Below are 24,700 nucleotides of genomic sequence, written 5' to 3'. Positions count from 1 at the left end.
AAAAAATGGGTTCTCTAATGGTAGCTAAACTTAATTTTGATATAAGCGTAGAATTGTCCCCGTAAGTAACAATAAATAATTTGATTTAAGATAAATAAATAGCTAAAACATTTTTTTTTATTATTAATTCGCAGCATAACAAATACTTTATTAAGAAGCCAGTTTATGTAACACCGTATGTAACACATCATATAATCGACTGTAATTCCTAAACTTAAAATTAAACGAATTCGCAATATACAGGAAAATAAATAATGATTTTGTGATGATTCATACATATATAAAAATCTATTCTGTTAAAATAAAAAATTTATATCTAAAAATGTGACATTAAAAATCAAAACGCAAGTAACTGCTGGAACTGCCATTAAACATTTAAATTTTGCAAAGAACTGATGCTCGCAAAAAGTAAGAACATTGTAATAGTTCATACATGATAGTGGTTCTGCTATTTAAAATAAATTCGTATCTCAAATAAGATTTTAAAGAGGAAAAGAAAACTAACTACAGAAGTTTCTTATAAAACTTATTTAAAGTTACTACTGCATAAGTTCATACTACAATATTTAGACATCACAAACCCTTATACTTACCTCGCTTTCAAACTTTTCATTAAAAAAATCAATACTTTTAAGCAAGAAGATTTATTTCCATGTCATGACACTTAAAATGATAGTCTTACGTCAAGACCCAATTTTTTTTTTTTCTTTAGAAAAGTTACGGTTTTACACGATGGAGGGAATTCTAAACTTTTCCCTTAATCTTTAATAGAAAAAACATTTTTTCAGCTGCATTTAGATTCACCATATCAACTCTACAATACTCTGATAATAAATACTAGAACCTAATTCTAAATATAATACCTAATTTATACCATTGCCAAAATACTAAGTTGTTTTGCTCTCAAAAGTGTTAGAATACCCAGAATCCCAAAAAAACTTCTGAGGGATGTTCCTAAAGTATTTAGGTATACAACTTTTACATAGTAAAATTGCAATCGAGTAAATACATTAACATAAAATAAAATATAATAAGTAAAACAAATCACGTTCTCTAGTTATCAGATTAAAGTAAAATATTAATAGTCTTGCCAAAATATATAAAAACTCTTAATTAAATATATAGGATTTCTTATTAAAACAGTTTTAAAATAGAAAAATTGAGCTTAATTGAGTACACCCTATAATTAAGTTAACTTTTATGTTTCATAAAATACGATGTTATGATGCTCAACCATATATTAAATTGACTATCTATAACCGTATAAAGAATTGACGATTTTTATCAAATATTTTGTGTTGTTTACCTTGAAAAATATCATCTGTAGAGCTTATATTAAAACAAAATATTCAAACGAAAAGAAGTTAGAAATTTATAGCGTCGATATTAAAAAATTAATGCTTCATAAAAATTTTTTATATAAAGTGAAAAAAAAATTTTATTCGTTTAAAATAGTATTGAACTCTTTAGTCGGTACGAGATATTCATTAAATATTTAGATTTCTATATCTATTGAATAATTTTTGCTTAATATCCAGAACTGTGTCCATACTTTCTTGGATCAGATTTTGCATATACTTCACCAGGCTTTTCAATGTAAATTGCTTGAATAGCTGAATACTCTGGTTTAACTACATATCGAAGTTCGTGGCCAATCTTTGAAAGTCCATCACTTACAACTTGAGGTAAGGCTCGATTAGATTCACCCCCAACAATGTTAGGTATCAGCTGATGATGAATTCGAGGTCTTATCACAGCTTGTCCAAGATCATCATTAAACCATGTTTTGTACATTATGCCCTAGAGAAAAGTATATTAATATGATTAAAAACGCTATATATGCATATCTATATATAAAAATATCACTTTAAGCAACAACACAGTTTTAGAAATGATTTCTTTCGAGGTTTTTTTATCAGCCTTTTTTTCTAAAGGTTGTTTAATAACTTTTTTTATCAAATCTTTATTACTTAATGGCTATAAAAATATAATTTTTGTTTTTAATTTCTGAAATATAACATCGGCTTTTTTTGCAATTTATCAAATACTACAACGCCCTCGGCAAAAACCTCGGCATATGCCGAGGTTAATTTCGCACGCTATATATATATATATATATATATATATATATATATATATATATATATATATATATATATATATATATATATATATATATATATATATATATATATATATATATATATATATATATATATATATATATATATATATATATATATATATATATATATATATATATATATATATATATATATGTGTATATATATATATATATATATATATATATATATATATATATATATATATATATATATATATATATATATGCATACAATTTATCAACACCTTTTTCAATCATGTACCTGAACAACAGCAGTAATAATTTTTGGGCCACCAGATCCACCTATGACTAACTTAACATCACCAAATCTATCTGTCATTATTACAGGTGCCATTGATGAAACAGGGCGTTTATTTGGCTTAATATAGTTGGCTGCGGTAGGTGGATACCCAAATCTTGTGTTTTGACCAGGAGTGCTAAAATCATCCATTTCATTATTATATAATATTCCAGTTGTAAGTGACCGAAAACCAGAGCCATACCTACATTGAAAAAAGATAAATAAAACTATATACTTAAAATAAAAATAAAAAGATAAAATTTTTTAACTAAATAATATTAATATTGCTTATATAATGACTTAAAAAAGACACACATACCAATCATTAATGGTTGAGGTTAATGATACTGCATCCCCATTGGCAGCATATATGCTCAGGTGAGTAGTACCACGATCAGTTGGAGGTGGTAATTCTGCTCCATAGTAACTAATGTTATGAGTTAAATAGTCTGTAATTTTTAGACGATAATAAGTACCGACATCTAAACTGGTCATATTTTGAAGCCACTGTAACAAATAAAATTCATTTATTTATTTTTTTTCATTATTTATTTAATAAATAATTTTGTACTAAAACTAACCTTTAAAGTTTAGTTTTGTAAAAAATTAAACAAAGAATAATGAAAAAAAGACCTGATTTAGAGAATCTTTTTCTAAAAAATTAGGATCCCCCATCTTTGTTTTTTGAGCATAACCAAACTTAAATGCTTCTATTATTCTATGATATGTTAAAACAGCTTTCTCATTATCTTTGAGGTCTTCTTCAGTAAAACCATAACCTTAATGCAAACATTTTAAACTAAATTTTTTTTTTTTTAATGTTTAAAATATAATAAAGCATATAAATATAGTGAGAAATAAAACTAAAACATAACATAGCTTCCAATAGTTCTAATGCATTATTATATATTTATCAATAATAAACCTACAAATAAGTTACAAATTTTTTAATTTCAATTATAAATTAATTAATTATTAATTCAAATATATTAATTTACTATCAAATATATTAAATAATATCAATTATTAATAAATTCAAATATAACACTCACATTCTTACTTATTAATTGATACAAAACTTAACAAAACATATGAATAATAAAACTTATGAATTTATATTAACTCGAATTTAATTATTGTTAACAAGATACAAAATAAAAATAAATAAACATAAAACCTTGATAACAATTTACCTTTCAAAATATTAAGAATGTGGGCCACTATTGGACCACCAGTTGGTGCTGATGTGGTGTATAAAATTAAATCTCCTAGTTCATTTACTAATGCTTTTCTTTGAATAACTTTATAGTTTGCAAGATCATCTAAAGTAATTATACCTCCAGCATCACGAATATCTTTTACAATGTTCTCTGCTAAAGGTCCTGTGTAAAAATCCTCTGGATTTTTTGCAATCATTCGAAGAGTGTTTGCTAATTGTTTATTTGTGATGTTTTGACCAACTTCTTTTATGCTTCCATCAACTGTTAACAACAAGTCTCTGAAAAAAAATTTAAACTGTTAAAAAGTTTTTTATTATAAATTTTTAATGTTTGTTATTTGTTTGCATTTTAGAAGTTTGATAAAAATTCTATTGAAACTAGATGGCTGTCTATAACCACATTTTAAAATATTCTCAATAATTTTATGACATCCACAATAGTTATGTTTGATTAAACATAAAATGTATTCTATGGCCTAATATTTAATGCAGTATTTAATTAAAATATATTCTATGGCTCAACTTAATGTTAGAATAATTGTAGAATGCTCAGCTCACAATTCAAAAGTTCAAGTTTGCAATCCACTCTAAACCTCTGGAATTATCATATTCAATCAGTTTCTTTGCCCCGCCTGTTAAAAGTTTGTGTTTCAAAGTTTAGGGTTGAGAGAGAAAATTAAAAAAAAAGTCTAAAAAAACTCTAGTGTTTCCCTCAGGAGCCTTGGGAAGGTGTTTAAAAAAATACCTACTTGATCTATGAAGTTAAGCTTTAATTCTTTTTTTTAATTTAATTTTTTTAATACATTAAATGCTATGTTGTAAGAGGCATAGTGAGTGGAATAACTATTGCTTGTAAATATCTGGGAGTTATTTCCAAAATAATATAAATAGGTTATAACTTATAAATATCTATTTTGGTAGTTGTTGATCAAAATATTGATAATTTCTTGTTGTTTATTAGACAAATATAAGATTGTTCGTAGATAAGTTGCTTTCACCCCTTCCAATCAGCCTTACTTGCCTCATATGAGGCAGATAGTAGTTTTGTACTGAAACCAATAGCAAAATGATCTCACCTGAATTACTGATCAATAATGACAAGAACAAAACATTTGCCTGTTAAATTGTAATCAATATATTTAAATAGTGAAGCAATGTCCACAATATTTGTTGTTAAATTGTAATCAACATATTTAAATAGTGAAGCAATGTCCACAATATAGCTATATGTTGTTTTATTTGATTCAGCTGACATAAATGTTTAGAAGTTAATTTTTGATCTCAAAAAATATTTTCTTTATTAAAAAGTATAAGCTTAACACAAAATACATTTCTGATGTCTGTATCTTTTACAGCTAACTAATATATATATTAAATATATATATGGTTATATATATTCCTTTATTTTAACATCTAAATTTATTGTTTGTGGTAAAAAACAATTCTTAAAGGCACTCCTTGTTTAAAGAAGGCAAAGTTAGCATTAGATAATACTGCGCTTCGAAACTACAGATTTTTTACGGGAGAAGGTTAAAACTTTATATTTTTTTTTATTTTAACAGTTTGGATTAATTTGTTCTTGGTAATGTCAACAATAGATATTTGGTTTTAAAATTATTAATATCTAATTATAGTAGCCAATTCAAGTTATGCAATATTATTAATTTATTTTTTCATAATGGCATTTTTATAAAAAACTGATTTTTTTTTAAGGAAACAATCAGTTACTTCAATCTAAATAAAAAAATTTGCATTTCAATTGGCGCTCTTTTTTAATTTTTTTTTAATTGTTTTTGTTTTATTTAATTCAGCTGATGTAAATGTTTAAAAGTTAATTTTTGGTCAAAAAAAATTTTCTTACAACAACTTCATGCTCATGTGCATCATTATTTATTTACCATGATTTTATTTGATATAAAGGATAGTGACAATTATTATTCTGTTTTTATGTAAAATCAGCTTTGAAAATATTGACATAAAAAAACACTTTGCATGCATATTTTTTCACATGAAACGAGCTGAAGTATAATTTTAACACAAAATACGCTTTCTGATGTCTGTATCTATCTTTTACAGCTATATATTTTATATATATATATATATATATATATATATATATATATATATATATATATATATATATATATATATATATATTTATATATACATTCTTTAAGTTTGACATCTAAATTTACTGTTTGTGGTAAAAAATGATTCGTAATGACTTTGTTTAAAGAAGGCAAAACTAAGTACACTTTATGTCAAAACCATTAAATTTAGTTGAGGAAACAAATTAAATTTTATTATTTTTTAAAAAACCACAAAAATGCAACTTAATAAACTGAAATTTTTTAATTTTTTAAATTAAAAAAAAACAAACATTGTGAATGTTTTTATTTTTATTTTTTTACACTTAACATACATCAACTGACAAATAGATAGATCATGCAAGGAGTGTTGCTATATTGACTGACAAATAGGTTAACATGTGAGGAGTGTTGCTACATCGACTGACATATAGGTAGAACATGCAAGTAGTGTTGCTACATTGACTAACAAATAGGTAAAAAATGTGGGGATTGCTGCTATATTGACTGAGAGAAACCTTTTCCGGTCTTTTAAATTGATTAAAAAAACATAAAGTTTAAAATTTAATGTAAAAAGTAAAGACGACCTTTTTGTTGACAATTACACCTTGTTAATCGTTTATTTTTTTAAGTTAAGTACGTTTATTATTTCTTAAATAAGAAATGCCTTTAATTCGACCAAATCAAGTTTTTTTGCATCCCTTTTTCTTTGAAATTGGTTACTAATGGTTTCAATATAGAAATTTGTACAGTACAAGATATTATTTAGAACAGGGGTAGCCACAACTTTTTTGATAAGGGCCAAAGTTAGCTTTTTAACTGTTAAATGGGGCCGGAGATTTTTAATAATATAGTTTTATTAAAAATATTTTATTTAAAAATATTGATTTGCAAAGGAATAACACTCAAACACACATATTTACTAGCTAACAACATATGCTGGTCACAAGGCTATTAGGTATAATACAAATTATAGTTTATTGGTAATCACGAACCTGCCTTTTTTTCACAATATTTTTAACGTCAATAGGCAACTGACTGGTTGCGATTCTTAATGTATTCTGCAAGTTAGTATCTGTCAGTACAGATCTTGTTTTGGATTTTGCAAATTTCATACAAGAAAAAACACTTTCACACAAATGTGTGCTACCAAACAAGACACCCATTATTTTTGCATTGTTGACTAAGTTGGTGTACTTATTTTGGTCAAGATTTTTGTAAAATAACAATAAATTTTGTTTATTATATGCTTCTCTCAAAGCATCGCTGCATTGAAGATCGTTTAACTCTATTTGGAATTTATCTGGTACAGTTTCAATATCAGCAGAGAATGGCACTGTGAACAATTGGATTTTGTCTGCATGATTCTTAACATCTGCAAACCTTTTTGAAAATCTTGTTTTCAATTCAGCAATACAGGTAACAAATTTTGCTGTGTTTCCAGGATTCAGCTCACCCAACGTTGGAAAATGACTGAAACTTCCAGTTCTTAACTGCTGCTCCCACAAAGTTAATTTCAACTGAAAAGCTAGAATGGTGTACATTTTTCTAATTAATTGATCTTTTCCTTGGAATTCTTTGTTAAGTATATTGTAATGTTGGGTCAAGTCTACTAGAAATGCAAATTTTTCAATAAACTCTTTTTCTTCTAGCTCTGGTGGATAATCTTTGTTGATAATTTTGAAAAAATCCAACATATTTTGTCTCAAATCATAAGTTCTTTTCAGCATATTACCTCTAGAAAGCCATCTCACCCTCAGTATAATAAAGCAGACCACCATATTCAGAGTCATTTTCAGCAAGAAAAGCCTCAAATTGCCTACTTCGTAATGCATTGGACTTAATGCTGTTTATTGCTTTAACTACTACAGACATTATATTTTCCACATCCATAGTCTTTGCTGTTAAATTTTGCTGATGAATAATACAATGCAGCTTAATTAATGACAAGTTATTTTCTGCCATTTTATTTTCCAGTCTGGAAACAACACCCATTTTTTTTTCCAATCATTGAGCTGTCACCATCTGATGTAATTGAAATTAATCTGTTGTAAGACAAGTTGAACTTTTTAAAAACTTTCTTCATGGCAAGAAAAATGTCTTCTCCTGTTGTTCTGCCTTGCATAGGATAGATGTCAAGTAGCTCTTCAGTAACAAGAAAATCATTGTCAATACCACGAATAAAAATAGCTAATTGAGCAGTTTGTGATATATCAGTTGATTCATCGATTGCTATTGAATAATACTGAAATGCTTTTATTTTTTCAGTCAATGACAAACTCAGATCATCAGTAATATCACATGTTCTTCGTGTAATTGTTTGTCTTGAGAGGGAGATATTACTTAAAATTTTCAATTTTTCAGGACAAATGTTTTTGAACACAATTTCAAGAGATTCCTTAATAATTTCCCCATCACTTAATGGTTTACAATTTTTAGCTAAAAGAAGACTCACTTCATAACTTGCAATAGCAGCATTTTCTGTTTCAGTGATGCCCCTTTTTAAATTTTTCAATTTAATTGATTTTTCTTTCCGCACCTCGTTGACAAACTGATTATAAGTTTTTGAATGTTTTGTATCATAGTGCCTCCTTAAATTATATTATTTGCACAATGAAACCGATTCATTACATGTTAAAAATACTAGCACTGAATTACATTCAACAAAAAAGTATTTAGTTTGCCATTCATCATTAAATAAACGACATTCCTTGTTGATTTTTGGTTGTTTTGATTTTGAAGATGCCATTACAATAAAAAAACGCAAATGGTAAATGCCGGCAGTGCCGGAAATTAATCCTGCGATTAATTGCCGGCAAGATTTTTTTAATATATTTTTAATTATTTAAAGCGATTGTTTTTTTACAAAAAATATTTTAAAATTTATTAATTTATAAATTTAAATATTATATAATTTATTAATATTATATGTTTATAGTTTTTTTTATTATCTTTACAATTAACTGACGGGCCGGATAAAAGGTTGCTGAGGGCCGGAGTTGGCCCACGGGCCTTATTGTGGCCACCCCTGATTTAGAATATCATCACTAAACAGACAACTCCAACATTCAATAGGGGATTTAGCTAACTTTGCAGCACCAATAACTCAGGGGAGTTTTGGATTCTTATTCCTTTATATCTTTATACTCAGCTAGGCAATGGATTCTTTACAGTTAGTGTCTTTTCCAACATAAAAATTGTTATTATTAATTGTTTCATTAAAATCAATATTTTCAAGTTTTTCTTCTGTATTTGAATTGTCTTGATGAAACTCTTCTGTATGTCTTCTGCATCTGTGACATCTTCATCTTCAAAGTTCTCCACCTCTTCTTCTTCATCTAATAGATTTTTTTGAAATTCCTCTACATCTTTTGAACTTTCAAGATCAAATAATCTCACACTATCATCCATTTTAGAGGTAAATAGGAGGGATTACTAATATATTAAAAAAAAAAGATGAACAAATTAAAATATTATTTAAAAATATAACAATTAGCTACGAATTGAGCTAAATCAGAAAAAAGTTACTTTTATTTAAGATTATCAACAAATTTTAATTGAGCAGGTCAAAAAAAGGCCAAAAACAAAAAAATGATAGAAAAATTAGAGCAGGCTAAAAAACCGAAAACTTTGAAAACTGCATGTCTGCAAAAAAACATGATTCTTTGCACTAAGAATACAAACTATTAAAAAAAAATATAAAAAAACATTATTCAGTGTTGCCAAATTCGATTAGATTATTTTCGTTTTTGGCCTAAAATATGTTAAAATTAGGATTTTGTAGCAAAGTCAAAAATGATTAGGATTTTTATATCAATAGTAAATATTTGTTATGAACAATATTTTTTTTCAGTAAAATAGCTGTCTTGTTACTCATAAAAGAGGGTTATAAATTATTTTCATTGTGATAAATCAGCAAATAATTGCTATTTTCTTTAAAAACTTTGCTTTGCGTAGCCTCGCCCTGAAGATTTTTTTTTTTTTGAATTTTTTCTATATGCTTATTAGGGTGCAGTGAATTTTAGTTTTTTTTACAATTCATTTAGCCTGGGTGTGCAAAAGTTGTCTATTCATTTCAGAAATACTCTGGAAAAATATCAATGCTCAAGGAAATTATCTTGAGGTGCCCCAAGACCTTTAAAATTTTAATGGGTCCCTAATATTATATAAAAAAAAGTTTTTCAAAAGTATGTCATGTTGGGTCTCAAAATTTTTGATGAAAAAAAAGTTGATTTTTTTGAAATTATTATCAAAAAAATCAACTTTTTTCATTTTTAGTTTAAAAGGTCATTTTTTCTGCAATAAACTATAAAATAACAATTTTTTTTTTTAAATAATTGTTTTTTTATAAAATATTTGTTATTTTTGAAATTTTTATAAAATTTTGATTCTTTTGAGACCCAACATGACATACTTTTGAAAATTTTTTTTTTATATAATATTAGGGACCCATTAAAATTTTTAAAGGTCTTGGGGCACCTCAAGATAATTTCCTAGAGCATTGATATTTTACCAGAGTATTTTTGAAATGAATAGACAACTTTTGCACACCCAGGCTAAATGAATTGTAAAAAAAACTAAAGTTCACTGCACTCTAATGCTTATTTTTATGTATATATTTCGAACTGTATTCTTAACTAACTTTTATGTATTGAGAGTTTGAAAACAGCTTCATTTTAAATAAATTACATTCCTACAAATGAATTTTAAAATATTTTCCCTTGTCTTTTAAATTAAAACACGTCACTGCCTTTAGGAAAATTGATAATTTTGCAGCATCTTATAAATCTCCAGTGCGTGCTACTTTAAATAGTTCTTTTTTAAAGTAAATGCAATTTTTATTTGCATTTATTTAAGGAAGATTTTTCTATATCAAGGGATCTAATGCAATTGCATAAGGAAAGTTTACCTAGTGAAGCTATTAGATTTTAATAATTGTAAAATGTATAATAACATCAGTTGTTGTTTGTTTTTAAAATAAAGTTTTCCAAAATGACCCAAAGAATAATTAATATGAAGAAAAAAAATTGGATGGCGGCATGGTAGCCAGAGAGCAGTTTTTATAAATTTGCATCACAACCATTCATAGATTTTGAATCCTAGAATCTGAAAATGAATTTTTAGAAACTATATATCCTGCCTATTCAACTAGTTTCAATTCTATCCTGCCTATTCATCTTTTGAGACCTGCAAACTAGACAATGACTTATCCTGAATCAGTCTGGTTTTAGCATAACACTTCTTACTTGGAAAATGAATATGAAAAATGATAAACACTACGCGGTAAATTTGTTTCCAGTTCTCTAGTGTAAACAGGATATAAAATTGTGTTTAAAAATAATGATTGCATAAGAACTAAATCTTAAAAAGTATAAAGAAGAAATTAACTGCCTCCATCCCACCCCCATTCCCCCAACATTTGTACAAACTCGAGCGAATCTTCAACCTATGATTACAACAATCCAATCAATGAACTTTTATCATTGAATCTAGTTCCCTATTCAACCCTTTCCTACAATTAGATAGGTGAGAGTAGATTTTGTTAGAAACAATTTGTTAAAAAATAAGCATAATAGTCATTTTAAAATATGTTACTTGAAAAAAGACACTGCATTGGGAAGTTATTGTAAAACAAACTTCTTTATGTATGATAAAGTTTCATTATTCTTACTATTATCTTAATATAATCCTTTAAATCTCTTGTTGTAAAATAATGTTTTAATCTAAGCTAATGGTATTTATGTAAAACATAATTTATATTAAAAATATCATATGCTTCTATAAAAAAATAAAAATAAAAAAAAAGCGTATTGCACCATGTATGTCATGTGTTTGTTTATTTACATGAAGAACAATAGAAATATGCCATAACTAGTAATTATTAGGCCAAACAAATTAAAAAACAGAACAGATGCGAAGGAAGTTTTGTGTTTTAGTTTTATTCAACTTATTGAGACTAAAAATGATATTCGGCAGAACTTAGAGATTAGCTACATAAACAAATTCATACCAAAAAACAATGTTTATAGTAAAAGGAATAATATTTTATGCAGTCATTAGTAAAATTGAATCATTGAAAAATTTATGTGGTACTGAGGCTCATTTGGTGAAATATTTAAATGCTATAAAGGATACTTACTTTAACCCATTGTCCTTTTCGATCAATGGTTTCATGGCTTCAGCAGCTTCATACATTCGTAATGTCATAGGAAAGCCATTCTCACACAGTTCAATAGTTGGTTGAAGCAACTCACTCCATGGTAATTTGTGATGTTTTTTGTAAGCTTCATACAACCCTTTCACCTCTCCGGGTACAGCTATTGATAAACCACCTATTGAAATATTTAATACATTACTACACTTTTGAATGCTCTTGAATATTATAATTAAAATAAATATGTGTTTAATGTTTAGTGGCCAAATTCAAAAAATTAAACATTTTCTGTAAAAAGGGTAGCTTCTGTAAAAAAAATTTTTGGACTGAGCAGGTTCTTAAAAATCACCAGTACTATCCTTTTTTAAACTTTAGCAAAGTTTATTATGTTGTTAAAACGAATGATGGCATTTTAGATGACAATGTTTAAATAAATGATGACATTTTTATATTTATTTCTATATATTTTTTTATTAATTTATACAATAGAAATAAAAAAGATTCTTTTACCTGATTTTGATTTATCAGGTTCATTAACAAACATATCTTCTCTCGCTTTTCCAGGAGCAGTTTCTCTATAATCATATGAATCAATTGTCTTTTCACTACGAGTGTATACAAGCATTAGTCCTCCACCTCCAATTCCAGTTGAATGCATACTGAATAAACCTAAACAAAAGCTAACAGCAATTGCTGCATCAACAGCCGATCCATTTTTCAAAAGAATATCACGACCTAAAAATAATGTGTTGATTTTAAGCTGTGCACTATAACTCTAATCACAAGTAAAAAAATACAATAAAAAGAGACTGAATTAAGAAAAAATAATACAATTTTGTTTAAATAACATAAAAAATACGTTAAATAACTAAGTATAGAAGAAACTAAAAAAATTTATTTAAAAATATAAACTCAATAAAAGGTTTTTGATGTTTTCTATTAAGTTGACTGCAATAGAAAAATAATTTCTAAGTAAACTAAATCATATATTGTTTGAACAGTTTTCCAAAAAGCAAATTTATATTTATATTTGAGTACTTTTATTGTAACATCACCACTGGAAAGATTATTAAACAAAATTTTCAAGCTTCTACCACCCACACCCAAAATCAAGTTGGAGGATTTATATCAGAGCTTAGATGATTTTCTATAATGATAAAGCATTATAACAAATTATCTATATCATCTCTCTCTCTCTCTCTCTCTCTCTCTCTCTCTCTCTCTCTCTCTCTCTCTCTCTCTCTCTCTCTCTCTCTCTCTCTCTCTCTCTCTCTCTCTTTCTTGATATGTGACATGTAATTTTAAATTAATCAAACAATAGATTGTTATATATCATTGGAAAGTCCTTGAAAACAGTATTTTAAAGGCGAAAAAATTATTAAAATTGATTTTAAATTAATATATATAAAATAGAAAACTAATATATAAGATAGAAAATTTCTACAAAAAGTTATAGCGTTTTAAGTACCAAATTTTTGATATATGGATTTGTTGAAGAAACCGTGACCAAGTTTTTCTTAACTTAAAATGCCATAACTTATTCAATTCTTATCAAAATTCATAAACTCGGTATTAAAAAAAAGGTCTTAAAAAAAAGAATAAGGATACATGAAAGGCGTATGCAGAGCGTTAGAAGGACGTCTTTAACATATATTAAAATTTTGAATTTTTTTTATATATTTTATATATACTATTCAATATTATTTTATATCATTATATAAATTTAAACATTATTAATGTTTATTATGATACGCCCTCCCCCAGACACCCTACTAACTCACCCAAAATATGTACCTATTTTGGGTGAGTTAGTAGGGTGTCTGGGGGTGTTTTTTTTCATAAAATTTGGCAGGTAGCAAGAAAAAAGGTTTTTGCTGTTGTCTGAATATATTAGAAAAAAGTCTCAGCATACCTTCAATACATACCTGATACACAAACAACAAGGAAGTTTTAAACAACAAGTTCATTATAAACAAAATTTTACAAAAAATATTTCCGTGCAGAATTAAAGTTAAACTATTCTAATACTCAAAAAACATCTATGTTGATACAAATTTTTAAAAAAATAACACAGTAAAACATGTTCATACCATGCCACTTTTAAAAATACTGAAAAAAGCCTGGCACATAATTAGGACAAAGAAAATGATTCCATTAAGGTCGGATTTACCATATCTACTCTCTCTTTTTCTCTCTCTCTCTCTCTGAAATAATATTTAGGCTCATTTAGTGAGAGCCATTATCAAACTAATTAAACCATTATAAAATAAAACCATTATAAAAAAAAGCCGTTATTATAATGAATGTAACTAAATGATGTCATTGCAACGCCAGATATTCAACTTTTTTTAATTTTACAAAAAATGGTTTCCTTTTTTTTTTTAAATTAAAAAATGCATTTTTTCATATGGTTTAAAAAAAAAACAAATTTCTTTTTTCAGAATTTAATTTTTATCCAATTATTTTGTGTAATATATCATGTGGTTCTTATTGTAGAGCATGATAAGTTACTTTAAAACAATACGTCTAAACAATGTCAATGATTGGTTAAGGGGTAGTACATAAAGTATGAAATCTTTTTTTTTTATCTACCCACCCCCACCCCCCACCCTGCATCTTACTTTACACTTTTTTGAGTACCCTCCACCTCCCTAAAAGTACCTACCCTTTTAACCTACCAACTCAACATTTTATGATATTTTTTTTAATTTAGTGTCTCCTTACTTTCATAATTGACCCCTCTCCCCTATTCAAGCGTACTTTATATACAATCATTTATGTATGTACTTTATGGGCAATCCTTGACAAAAAAATACTTTATCTATGTGTAAGTCACATGATTTGTTTTAACAATTTTAATTAGTTAAAACATTTTAAAAATAGATTTAAACATGTGAGTCCAAAAAAAATTAGGAAAAGATTTTAAACGTTTTTTTTTTTTATATTATTGATATTATTTTTGTTTATACTATCTTTTTCATTATTTCTCTTAGCTTTAAAATTTGTCATTTACTTTATTTTCATAGTTTTTTATAAAAATAGCTTCAAACTCAAATGATCCTGAGAGGTTTCTAGATGAGTATTTTCCAATCAATAAAACTACAAAACTGGTTACATGTTAGATTACAGAAAAGATAAATAATAAAGTGATTTCATGCGCCATGCAAATAAAAAAATCAAAAGTTTACAATATGAAATGTCATTTGGAAAAATCACATCTATCAGTATATAAAATTGTTGAATCTGAAATGAGCCTTGCGGCCCAAAGAAAATCTTCAAAATCATTTTATCACATTCACAAGATTTCAATACTAAAAAAACTAAACTAAACTAAATACTTTAGATTCTTTTGTTATCACTAGTAGTTGAACAATAAATCAAGCTAAAACTTTTAAAATTGGAATTATTAAAATGGTAATGAATAATAGAGTTTTGTTGAAAACATTTGCAGGTGAAGGACTTCAGTTGGTTACAGGCCAATTAGGTAAAACTCTTGGATTCAGTACTGGACACAATTATCTGTACGCAATTTGATTAATGAATCTGTACACAATTTGATTAATGAATTTGCTGGAAAAAAAAAAGCTGAATTAAAGGAAATATTATTACAGAAATTTATTTATGTGAAAATAGATACAGCCACTCAACACCAAAATAACTATTTGGAAAAAAATATTCAATATTATTATGCAAAAAAAAAAAAATTAAAAAACTTAGGCACTGATAAATACACAAGGACAGCACAACCCTGTTGCTATCAAAAAAATGTTGGAAGATACTCTATATAGATTTGGTATCAGCAATGATCAAATAGTATGTGCAAGTGTAGACAATGCCAATATGATTTGAGCAATCATAATTTTAAACAAATATTCAGGTGATGAAAATTTTTAAAATGAAGCTTTGCATGGTTGGTAGAACAAGTGGAACTTTTACAACATACAAATGAAAAAGAAAGTGAAGGAGCTCAGGAAGAAAATCTAGCCTTTATCAATGCAGAATGGTGTCAACAATTGTTTACCGACATTAGGCTGATGCGCTGTGTTATTCACACTTAGCAGCTAGCTATTTCTATGATTTTAAAAAAAACATACATTTCCGAACTTTTGGCAAAAGTCAGTTATGTTGTAAAGAAACTAAGAAACTCACATACAATATTTTTAGCAAGGAAGCAATACAAGATTGTTTCAATTTTGGACAATGAGACACGCTGGGGTTCTACATTCCAGATAATTGAAAGATTATTCCTTTTGCATCCACTGTGTGAGCAATTTGCTGCAGTTGATCAGATTTTCTTTCTACGCCCTGAAATATGGGATAAATGTAGTCATCTTTCTTATTTCTTGACTTTCTAATATATTCTTGGCATCTCTTTTATAAATTTTTTCTGCTATAGTTTTAAAGCCTTGTTTTGCTCATATTATTGTATTTTCTTCCAGTAGTATTCTATATCAACATAAACTGCAGCTAGAAATATATCATTATCAAAAGGTTTTTCTACTTGTTTGTGCATTGATTTTGAAATGTCTTCCACATGTGACTTTTTTAAAAGATCTTTTAAAAAAGCCACATGTAACAGTTAAACTTGAAGAAATCCACATTACTCAAGGAATGTTCCTAAAGGAATGGTTGAAATTGTCTGACCTAGAGAAGAATCAAGGACTATTTACAGAAGACATTTTAAAATCTATGCACAAACAAGTAGAAAAACCTTTTGATATTGATTTATTTCTAGCTGCAGTTTATGTTGATATAGAATACTACTGGAAGAAAATATGATAATACAAGCAAAGCAAGGCTTTAAAACAATAGCAGAAAAAATTTATAAAAGAGACGCCAAGAATATAACAGAAAGTCAAGAAATAAGAAATACTGCTGCACTATCTATAGTACTTCTTTTAGTTTTAAGTGAATTGTGATTGAGAAGAGCATAAGTTTGAAAATGAGCTTGATAAAAAAGAAAAAAGGAGAAGTGTGACCAAAATTAATTTTGGTCACACTCCTGTTTTTATTTTTTTTAATAAAAATACTTTTAATAAAAATTTTTTGGACAACTGTAAGATAATGGAAGAAATGGGACACTCAATAGTGAATTCAGCTTTTGAGGGAATTGAAGAATACCCAAAAAGAATACAAGAAGCGTGCAGAGTTGTCACTTGCATACCTATCTCACAAGCAAGTGTAGAGAGGCTATTTTCTCCTCTTTAGTTTGTATCGAGCGATCTGCATTCTTCACTCAAACATGATATTTTATTTTTAAGGATGAACCAAGATTTTGATTAACAAAATATTAATAGTACTTAAGTTACTGTCATAAAATATTTTTAAAAATTTTGATTTGTTTTTTTTGCGGAGCTGCTCCGGAGCCAGAGCTGGAGCCTAAAATTCTAATGGAGCCAGAGCCAATTTTTAGCCCTCGGCTCCAAAGCCCTGGTGAATAAAATTCTGACCAGAACAAGAATTATATCTATATTATTTTTTATCTTTAAAACTAAAATGAAAGCCTGTACCTCAGCATTGTGACTATATAATATATATTTACATTAGGGCACCAATATTTATAAATTTTTTCCATTAGGTATTTAAAAAAAAAAAGAAGCTAACTTTGCAAAGGGGCCCCTTAAGTTTGCCGCCTCATCACCCCCTCCCCTCCAATTAGAGTGTGTGGGCTTGCTTTGGCTCTCTCTCTCTTTCTCTCTCTCTCTCTCTCTCTCTCACTCTCTCTCTCTTTCTCTCTCTCTCTCTCTCTCTCTCTCTCTCTCTCTATATATATATATATATATATATATATATATATATATATATATATATATATATATATATATATATAATATATATATATATATATATATATATATATATATACATATATATATAATATTAAAAAAAATTTTTGAATAATTAATTAATACCTATAATTGAACACCTTATTGCATCTGCTGCTACAGCACCGTGTTGGTACAATTCTGCATTTAATGCTGATTTTATTATTTCAGGAAAGTGGCGTGGGTGCTTGTAGCAGTATAAAGTTATTGTAACAGCAACAGAAACAGCTGCAAGAACAGTAAGAAATGTGAGAAGAATAAGCAGCCATTGCTTTGTTGTTAAACTATAAAAAATAAATTCTTTTAATTATCACAACTATTACAAAAAACAACTTAGTGAAGTGTAACTTAAAAGAAAAATTGGCATTGTTTTATGTTTATTTGTTATGTCAATTTATGGATATTAAAAGGGGGAAATATGCTGTTAAAATTCCCTCTTTTTAAAATTCTCTAATTACTACTAGAAATAAAACTATCCTTTTGTTTAGAAACAGATAAAACAAAATTTAAATTTTTTTTTCTTACATCTTTTCAAAAGTTTTTAATAAAGTTTAAAAAAAGAAAGCTATTAGTTGATTAAATACAATCATAAAATACACACGCATAATATAATAGTCTGTGTCAAAAGTATAAATCTATTCAACAAAAAAAAGTACTCCAATGTTATTCAGGGCAGTAACCCTTCTTTTATCAAAAAATACAAGATCCAAAAATGACAAGCCCTCCTAGATTTTTTATGTCATCAATGATAACAGGGTCCACTGCATTAATGCTTCACAAACCTTATTTTTTATTAGTAAAAAAAAATAGCTGTTAAAAAAAAAAAAAACTGTTTCTAGAGCCTACAAAAAGCAATGAAAACAAAACCAAGAGTGTTATTTCTGTCATAAACAGTCAAAGAAATGTCATTAAAACTGATGTCATTAAAACTGAAAACATTAAATCTAAGAATTTCACTAAAAATACACTTTATGCAAGTCATATGCAAAATCTATAAATGCTCTATATGTTTTATAAATAAATCTGCCATGATATTATTAATGACCTTTAGATCTTCATAGTTACTAAAGAATGGATAAATCAGAGATTCTTATGCGATGAGAGCATACAGTGCTGCCATGATTTGAAACAATTCAATACTGTCAGTCATATTATCATGGAGGGGTGTTGATATAATTTACAGAGAAAACTTAAATGCCTAACCCTTGTTAGACCCATCCACCTACCATTCCTAAAATCACATAAGCATAAAAATTAACTTTGCCAATATAACATTAATACCAATATAACATATCCTTAGTTAACAATTAACCTACTTGATATTATCATTAAACACAGTGATGTGAAATTTCTTAACAACTGTAAGGTAGCGGACTTGGATATTTTAGACCACTACATAATCTGAACTGCATTTGAACATCAAACTTTAAAAAGTAAAACTGTTTGGTTCTCCAAGCAAAACTTATGAAAATTGTGTGAATCAGTGCAATTTTAAAATCTAGGATGAGGAGCTTGATAAAAAAGGTGAAGCAACAATAAAATGACTTTTACATGTAAGGCTGTCTTTGACAGTGTTACAAACCAAAGCATTTACAAAAAAAGTTTTATCAGAACCTGAATTGTTATTATCTGTCTAGTCTAATTATATTTGACTGCATTTTGCAAATATTTATAAAAAGGTGCTTATTTAAAGAAAGTCATCATCCACAGCCTACTGTAGACCCTTGAGAACTCCATACAAGAAAAAATCTGTAATTGAAGAAAATCAGTACATAAAAAGTGATAGAAGGCTTGGGTATTATTTTACTAGACATTTGTAAATCTCCAACTGAAGTACATTATTGAGGTAACAACTATTTTTTTAAAGGTTCGAACTATATTATCTGGACCTACAATTCATCCAAAATTGTTCAGTGTGTGATGACTCTCTAAAAAAGAGGAGCATGTGGTTTATCCTTCATGTCTGGGATAATTTTTTTTAGAGATGATTTTACAAACACCTAGAAAGTTGGTTACTGTTACTTGTTTAATTTGTATACTGTCAATAACAAGACGAGGCATGTTAATTAGCAGTTTATGTTTTTTGATAAGAGGATGGAAAAGAATCTAACTTAAATTGGGCGTCAAAAGAAATTACACAACTACTGGATCAGCGATCACTTGTATGCAATGATAAAAATACTTTTGAACAAAATGTGTTTAAAATCTTATTGTTACAACTATTAATTGGTTGTTTCACCAACACTAACTTGGTTGCACCAACTGTAACTTGGTGTACCAACTGTAACTTGATTGCACCAACTGTACTTAAAAAAATTTTAACAATTGAACTTGTTTTGCAATTATTAAATAACCGTTTAAAATAGAAACAACTTTTTTAAGGTTATTGGAACATTTTGCTCAACATATTTTACGTCTTTATAAAAAGTGAACTGGATAAAAGTAAGTACGCAGTAAAATCACTGATTTAAGCTTCCCCTCGTACGCACTTGATGCTTTCAACAACCTGTCCCCTCTGCATACGTACGCATTATTTTTTTACAAAATCCCAACCTAAACTTTTTTAAAACATTAAAAACAAAAAAACTTTCAGTTAATTTAATATTACTCTATTAAGTATTATAACTCTGGTTTTTGAACTCATGAAATTCAATGCTTTTGTTTAAAAAAAAAAAAGAAATCAAGTTTTAGGAGAGAAAGAAAACGAAAGAAAATCAAACCGCGTACTTGCTATCTTTAATACCCCTAAACAAAGACGATTCTATGTTGTGTTATAACTTTCCCCCTCTCCTTCTCTAAGAAGGTGGTTTTCAAGTCATAGTTGGTTTTTTGAGGAATACAGTCGGCTAGTTATGTTTATAGATTTTTTTTGAGGAAATTAGACTCTACTTATCCCCCTTGTACACATTCGTACGTTTTTGGGTAAACGTCCTCCCCATCCAAACCCATCCCCATACCTATTTTATGGAAGACCCCAAAACTGCTACTAAATGACGAGATGTCAATAACGGTACTATTTTTAGTTGCTTTCACAGAATAAAAGGAAAAAAGCTGCTACGATAGAACTAGGTAATCCAGAGTGGTTTAAAATGTAACGGAGCTTCAATTTTCACAAACTTAACACCAATAACACCAAAAAATGATTTTATCCGCTTTTCTCCTTACATCGTCAAAAAAAAAACATCAACAAAAATTCAAACGTTTTGAATTCATATAAAAATTAATAGTGAAAGGATGTTACATTGTTGCGGCATTAATTTCAAAGTGCTTAAAATCTTGGGAAATTTTAAATTAATTTGTTCCTTGTTTAAAAAATTAATTTAAAAAACTGAAAGTTTTACATACCTTGTGACACTAATTTTTCTTCTAATAATAATAAAAAAAAATTCATATTAAAATTATATATACATATATATATATATATATATATATATATATATATATATATATATATATATAATATATATATATATATATATATATATATATATATATATATATATATATATATATATATATATGCAATATAATTTCATATTGTATATTAACACAGCATTGTTAATTGAATATATACAACATATTGAGTATATGTTGTTTATATACAATTGACAATGCTATGAGCAAAATTTGTAAGTATTAATATCATGTTAAGAGATAATAATACTCACGAATTTCGCGAGATTCTCGTTTTATATTTATTGGTGGAATTCTTGTACATATCTTTATTGGTGGAATATAATAACAGATCAATTGGTATTAACATGATTAAGCCGTTCAAAAATTTAGTTATCTCTATCAATGCCTGATCTATATCCTCGGGTTGCCTAGGCCGAACTTATTACCGGGACCCTAAACAATATTTTTCCAAATTATTTTGAATGAAAAACTTTTGTATATTTTAAATTGATTTAGTAAAACAGCTCGTTGTTTTCTCTTTTATCTACAATTCTGTAGTTTAACGTTACGGATTTAGAAATATTTATTCTAAAAATATTTTGTGTAAAACAAATCTCAAGGTAAATTAGAGTGTTGCAATTGTTAATGATTGATAATGATTAATGACAATTGATTATGAAAAATATTACTTTACTAAAGCTAAAAATGGTCTAAAAAGAATTGTTGTGTTGCAATCATTACAATCATGGGTACCGCATTTTTTAATAATGACTCTCTAAAAATCCTAGCAAACATATTTTGAACATATTTCCCCCATAAATCAAATAATTCTCCAATAAATCAAACCATAAGTTTGATTTTCTGTTGATGTTTTTTTTTTGACGATGTAAGGAGAAAAGCGGATAAAATCATTTTTTGGTGTTATTGGTGTTAAGTTTGTGAAAATTGAAGCTCCGTTACATTTTAAACCACTCTGGATTACCTAGTTCTATCGTAGCAGCTTTTTTCCTTTTATTCTGTGAAAGCAACTAAAAATAGTACCGTTATTGACATCTCGTCATTTAGTAGCAGTTTTGGGGTCTTCCATAAAATAGGTATGGGGATGGGTTTGGATGGGGAGGACGTTTACCCAAAAACGTACGAATGTGTACAAGGGGGATAAGTAGAGTCTAATTTCCTCAAAAAAAATCTATAAACATAACTAGCCGACTGTATTCCTCAAAAAACCAACTATGACTTGAAAACCACCTTCTTAGAGAAGGAGAGGGGGAAAGTTATAACACAACATAGAATCGTCTTTGTTTAGGGGTATTAAAGATAGCAAGTACGCGGTTTGATTTTCTTTCGTTTTCTTTCTCTCCTAAAACTTGATTTCTTTTTTTTTTTTAAACAAAAGCATTGAATTTCATGAGTTCAAAAACCAGAGTTATAATACTTAATAGAGTAATATTAAATTAACTGAAAGTTTTTTTGTTTTTAATGTTTTAAAAAAGTTTAGGTTGGGATTTTGTAAAAAAATAATGCGTACGTATGCAGAGGGGACAGGTTGTTGAAAGCATCAAGTGCGTACGAGGGGAAGCTTAAATCAGTGATTTTACTGCGTACTTACTTTTATCCAGTTCACTTTTTATAAAGACGTAAAACATGTTGAGCAAAATGTTCCAATAACCTTAAAAAAGTTGTTTCTATTTTAAACGGTTATTTAATAATTGCAAAACAAGTTCAATTGTTAAAATTTTTTTAAGTACAGTTGGTGCAATCAAGTTACAGTTGGTACACCAAGTTACAGTTGGTGCAACCAAGTTAGTGTTGGTGAAACAACCAATTAATAGTTGTAACAATAAGATTTTAAACACATTTTGTTCAAAAGTATTTTTATCATTGCATACAAGTGATCGCTGATTGTGTAATTTCTTTTGACGCTAATTGTATAATTTTGATCGCTAGTTGTGTAATTTCTTTTGACGCCCAATTTAAGTATGCTTTTTTTATTTAACGCCCAATACTTCTTAGTTTATATTGACACCCAATATAAGTGTGCTTTTTTATCTAGCGCTCAACAAAAGTATGTTTTATAATTTATGTTGACGCCCAATAGGCGTCAGGGGAACACGAGGTAAGATGGCGAACATTTTGAAAAGCCTGAGTTATTGTAAAACTATCAGTTATGAAACAGTAATGCTTTGTCAGTGTGTTCATGTTACCATAATAATTCATTGCCTGCATTGATTTTTAATTAACATGTTGAAAAATTTGAAATAAAATTTAAAATAATAAGTTCAAAAATTTGTTATCTCGTCACCGGGGCAAGATGACTTATTTTGCAAATTCTGCCTCCAATTTTATAAAAATTTGAAAAATACTTACTACTCTAACTAAAGTAACACAAAACAAACACGCTCCACAAAAACATATTTTTAAAAAAGTTTCACCTGAAGGACACCATTCATTTTGAATAACCGGAAGCAAGGTATTTTTTTTAGCGCAAAAAGTAAACTTATGCGCATAAAATTGCGTTAATAATATTTTAAAAAACCAATTGGCGTTTTAAAATACAAGATGGAAATACAGTTTCGTTTTCACCCATTTTTAATTTTTTTTGTTGAGTTGTATTATGGAAAGTCATCTTGCCCCATTCGCCATCTTACCCTGTGTTCCCCTATAAGTGTGCTTTTTTTATTGTGGCTAAGATTTTATTTTAAAATATTTAAAATCTGAATATTTAAATTTTTTGTTTTAGATTGCTTATTTGTATTTGAGATGCATGGTTTATAATAAATATAACAAATTGTTTTTTCTTGATAGTTAGCCCAAAGCATAAAAATGTTAACTTTATTATGCCATATTATTAAACTTAATTTGTTTAGATTTCTATATTACCTAAAGGTCTTTTAAAAAATCAATATTAATTAAAGTAAGTTAAACTAAAATAGTTAAATAAGCGAAAAATTACTATGAATCAGAAAACTTTTGGTTCATCGTGAAACGATTTTTTACTTATATAAAATAGTTATATAAGTAAAAATTCGGTGAATATATGAAATAGTGATTTGAAGCATTCATGTATGAAGGTGCTTAATAACAACAAAGTTGCTTTAAATAACTAAATTTGTCTTTACAAGTTATGCAATTTTACTTTTTAACTATAAATAGATTTTTAAAATTTATAAATTTCTTACGGCTTCTTTTTATGATGGCTATCTTCGCGTCGGTTTGTGTTTTCATCGTTGAGTCGCTCATACATTCTTTTTTAAATTAATCTAGCTGTGCGTATAATTATAATAATATATTTATTTAAATAACAATAAATTAAATTAGTTAATTAATTGTTGCAGCCATGTTAATTTTAATAATAGCTATTTTTGATAATTTGCACGCTTGATTAAATCAATGCTGAAATCGGATCAAAAAGGCACATTTTGCACATGCAACTTTAGAAGTTTGTTTTTATGTTATTTTCTGTTTTGTTGTTGTTTTTGTTTTTTTTTAATAGAATGTCATTTTAAATTAAAAGATATGCTTTTGATATATTTTTCATTTATTATGTTTTTTTCTAACTGTTTTTCTAAAGACTAATTGTTCATATGTATTTG

The 24,700-nt window shown here is 27.4% G+C and overlaps 1 protein-coding gene across 1 annotated transcript; it reads right to left on the bottom strand.

Moving 5' to 3' along the window:
* Positions 1-946: 946 nt before the first annotated feature.
* LOC100214058 (glutathione hydrolase 1 proenzyme) lies at positions 947-24,458 on the bottom strand. The gene is made up of 9 exons (XM_065808080.1): positions 24,287-24,458; positions 17,799-17,995; positions 12,397-12,621; positions 11,872-12,064; positions 3,620-3,924; positions 3,060-3,205; positions 2,746-2,933; positions 2,388-2,628; positions 947-1,800 (listed from the first exon to the last, which is right to left on the bottom strand). Exons 1-9 carry the CDS (start codon positions 24,349-24,351, stop codon positions 1,528-1,530), a joined length of 1,833 nt encoding a protein of 610 aa, XP_065664152.1. The 5' UTR covers positions 24,352-24,458; the 3' UTR covers positions 947-1,527.
* Positions 24,459-24,700: the final 242 nt, after the last annotated feature.

Source organism: Hydra vulgaris, chromosome 10 (assembly GCF_038396675.1).
Source record: "Hydra vulgaris chromosome 10, alternate assembly HydraT2T_AEP".
In the NCBI taxonomy this organism is placed as follows: Eukaryota; Metazoa; Cnidaria; class Hydrozoa; order Anthoathecata; family Hydridae; genus Hydra; species Hydra vulgaris.
The sequence above is the reverse complement of the archived record's forward strand: the minus strand, read 5'-3'. Positions and strand labels throughout refer to the sequence as shown.

Bases quoted from the DNA above. Each gene is read 5' to 3' on its own strand.
- LOC100214058 (XM_065808080.1), bottom strand. From the start codon at position 24,351: ATGTATGAGCGACTCAACGATGAAAACACAAACCGACGCGAAGATAGC. The intron at 12,065-12,396 runs GTAAAAGAATCT...ATATTTCAATAG, and splicing joins ACCTGATAAATCAAAATCAG to GTGGTTTATCAATAGCTGTA. The intron at 1,801-2,387 runs GTACATGATTGA...ACTTTTCTCTAG, and splicing joins TTATTACTGCTGTTGTTCAG to GGCATAATGTACAAAACATG.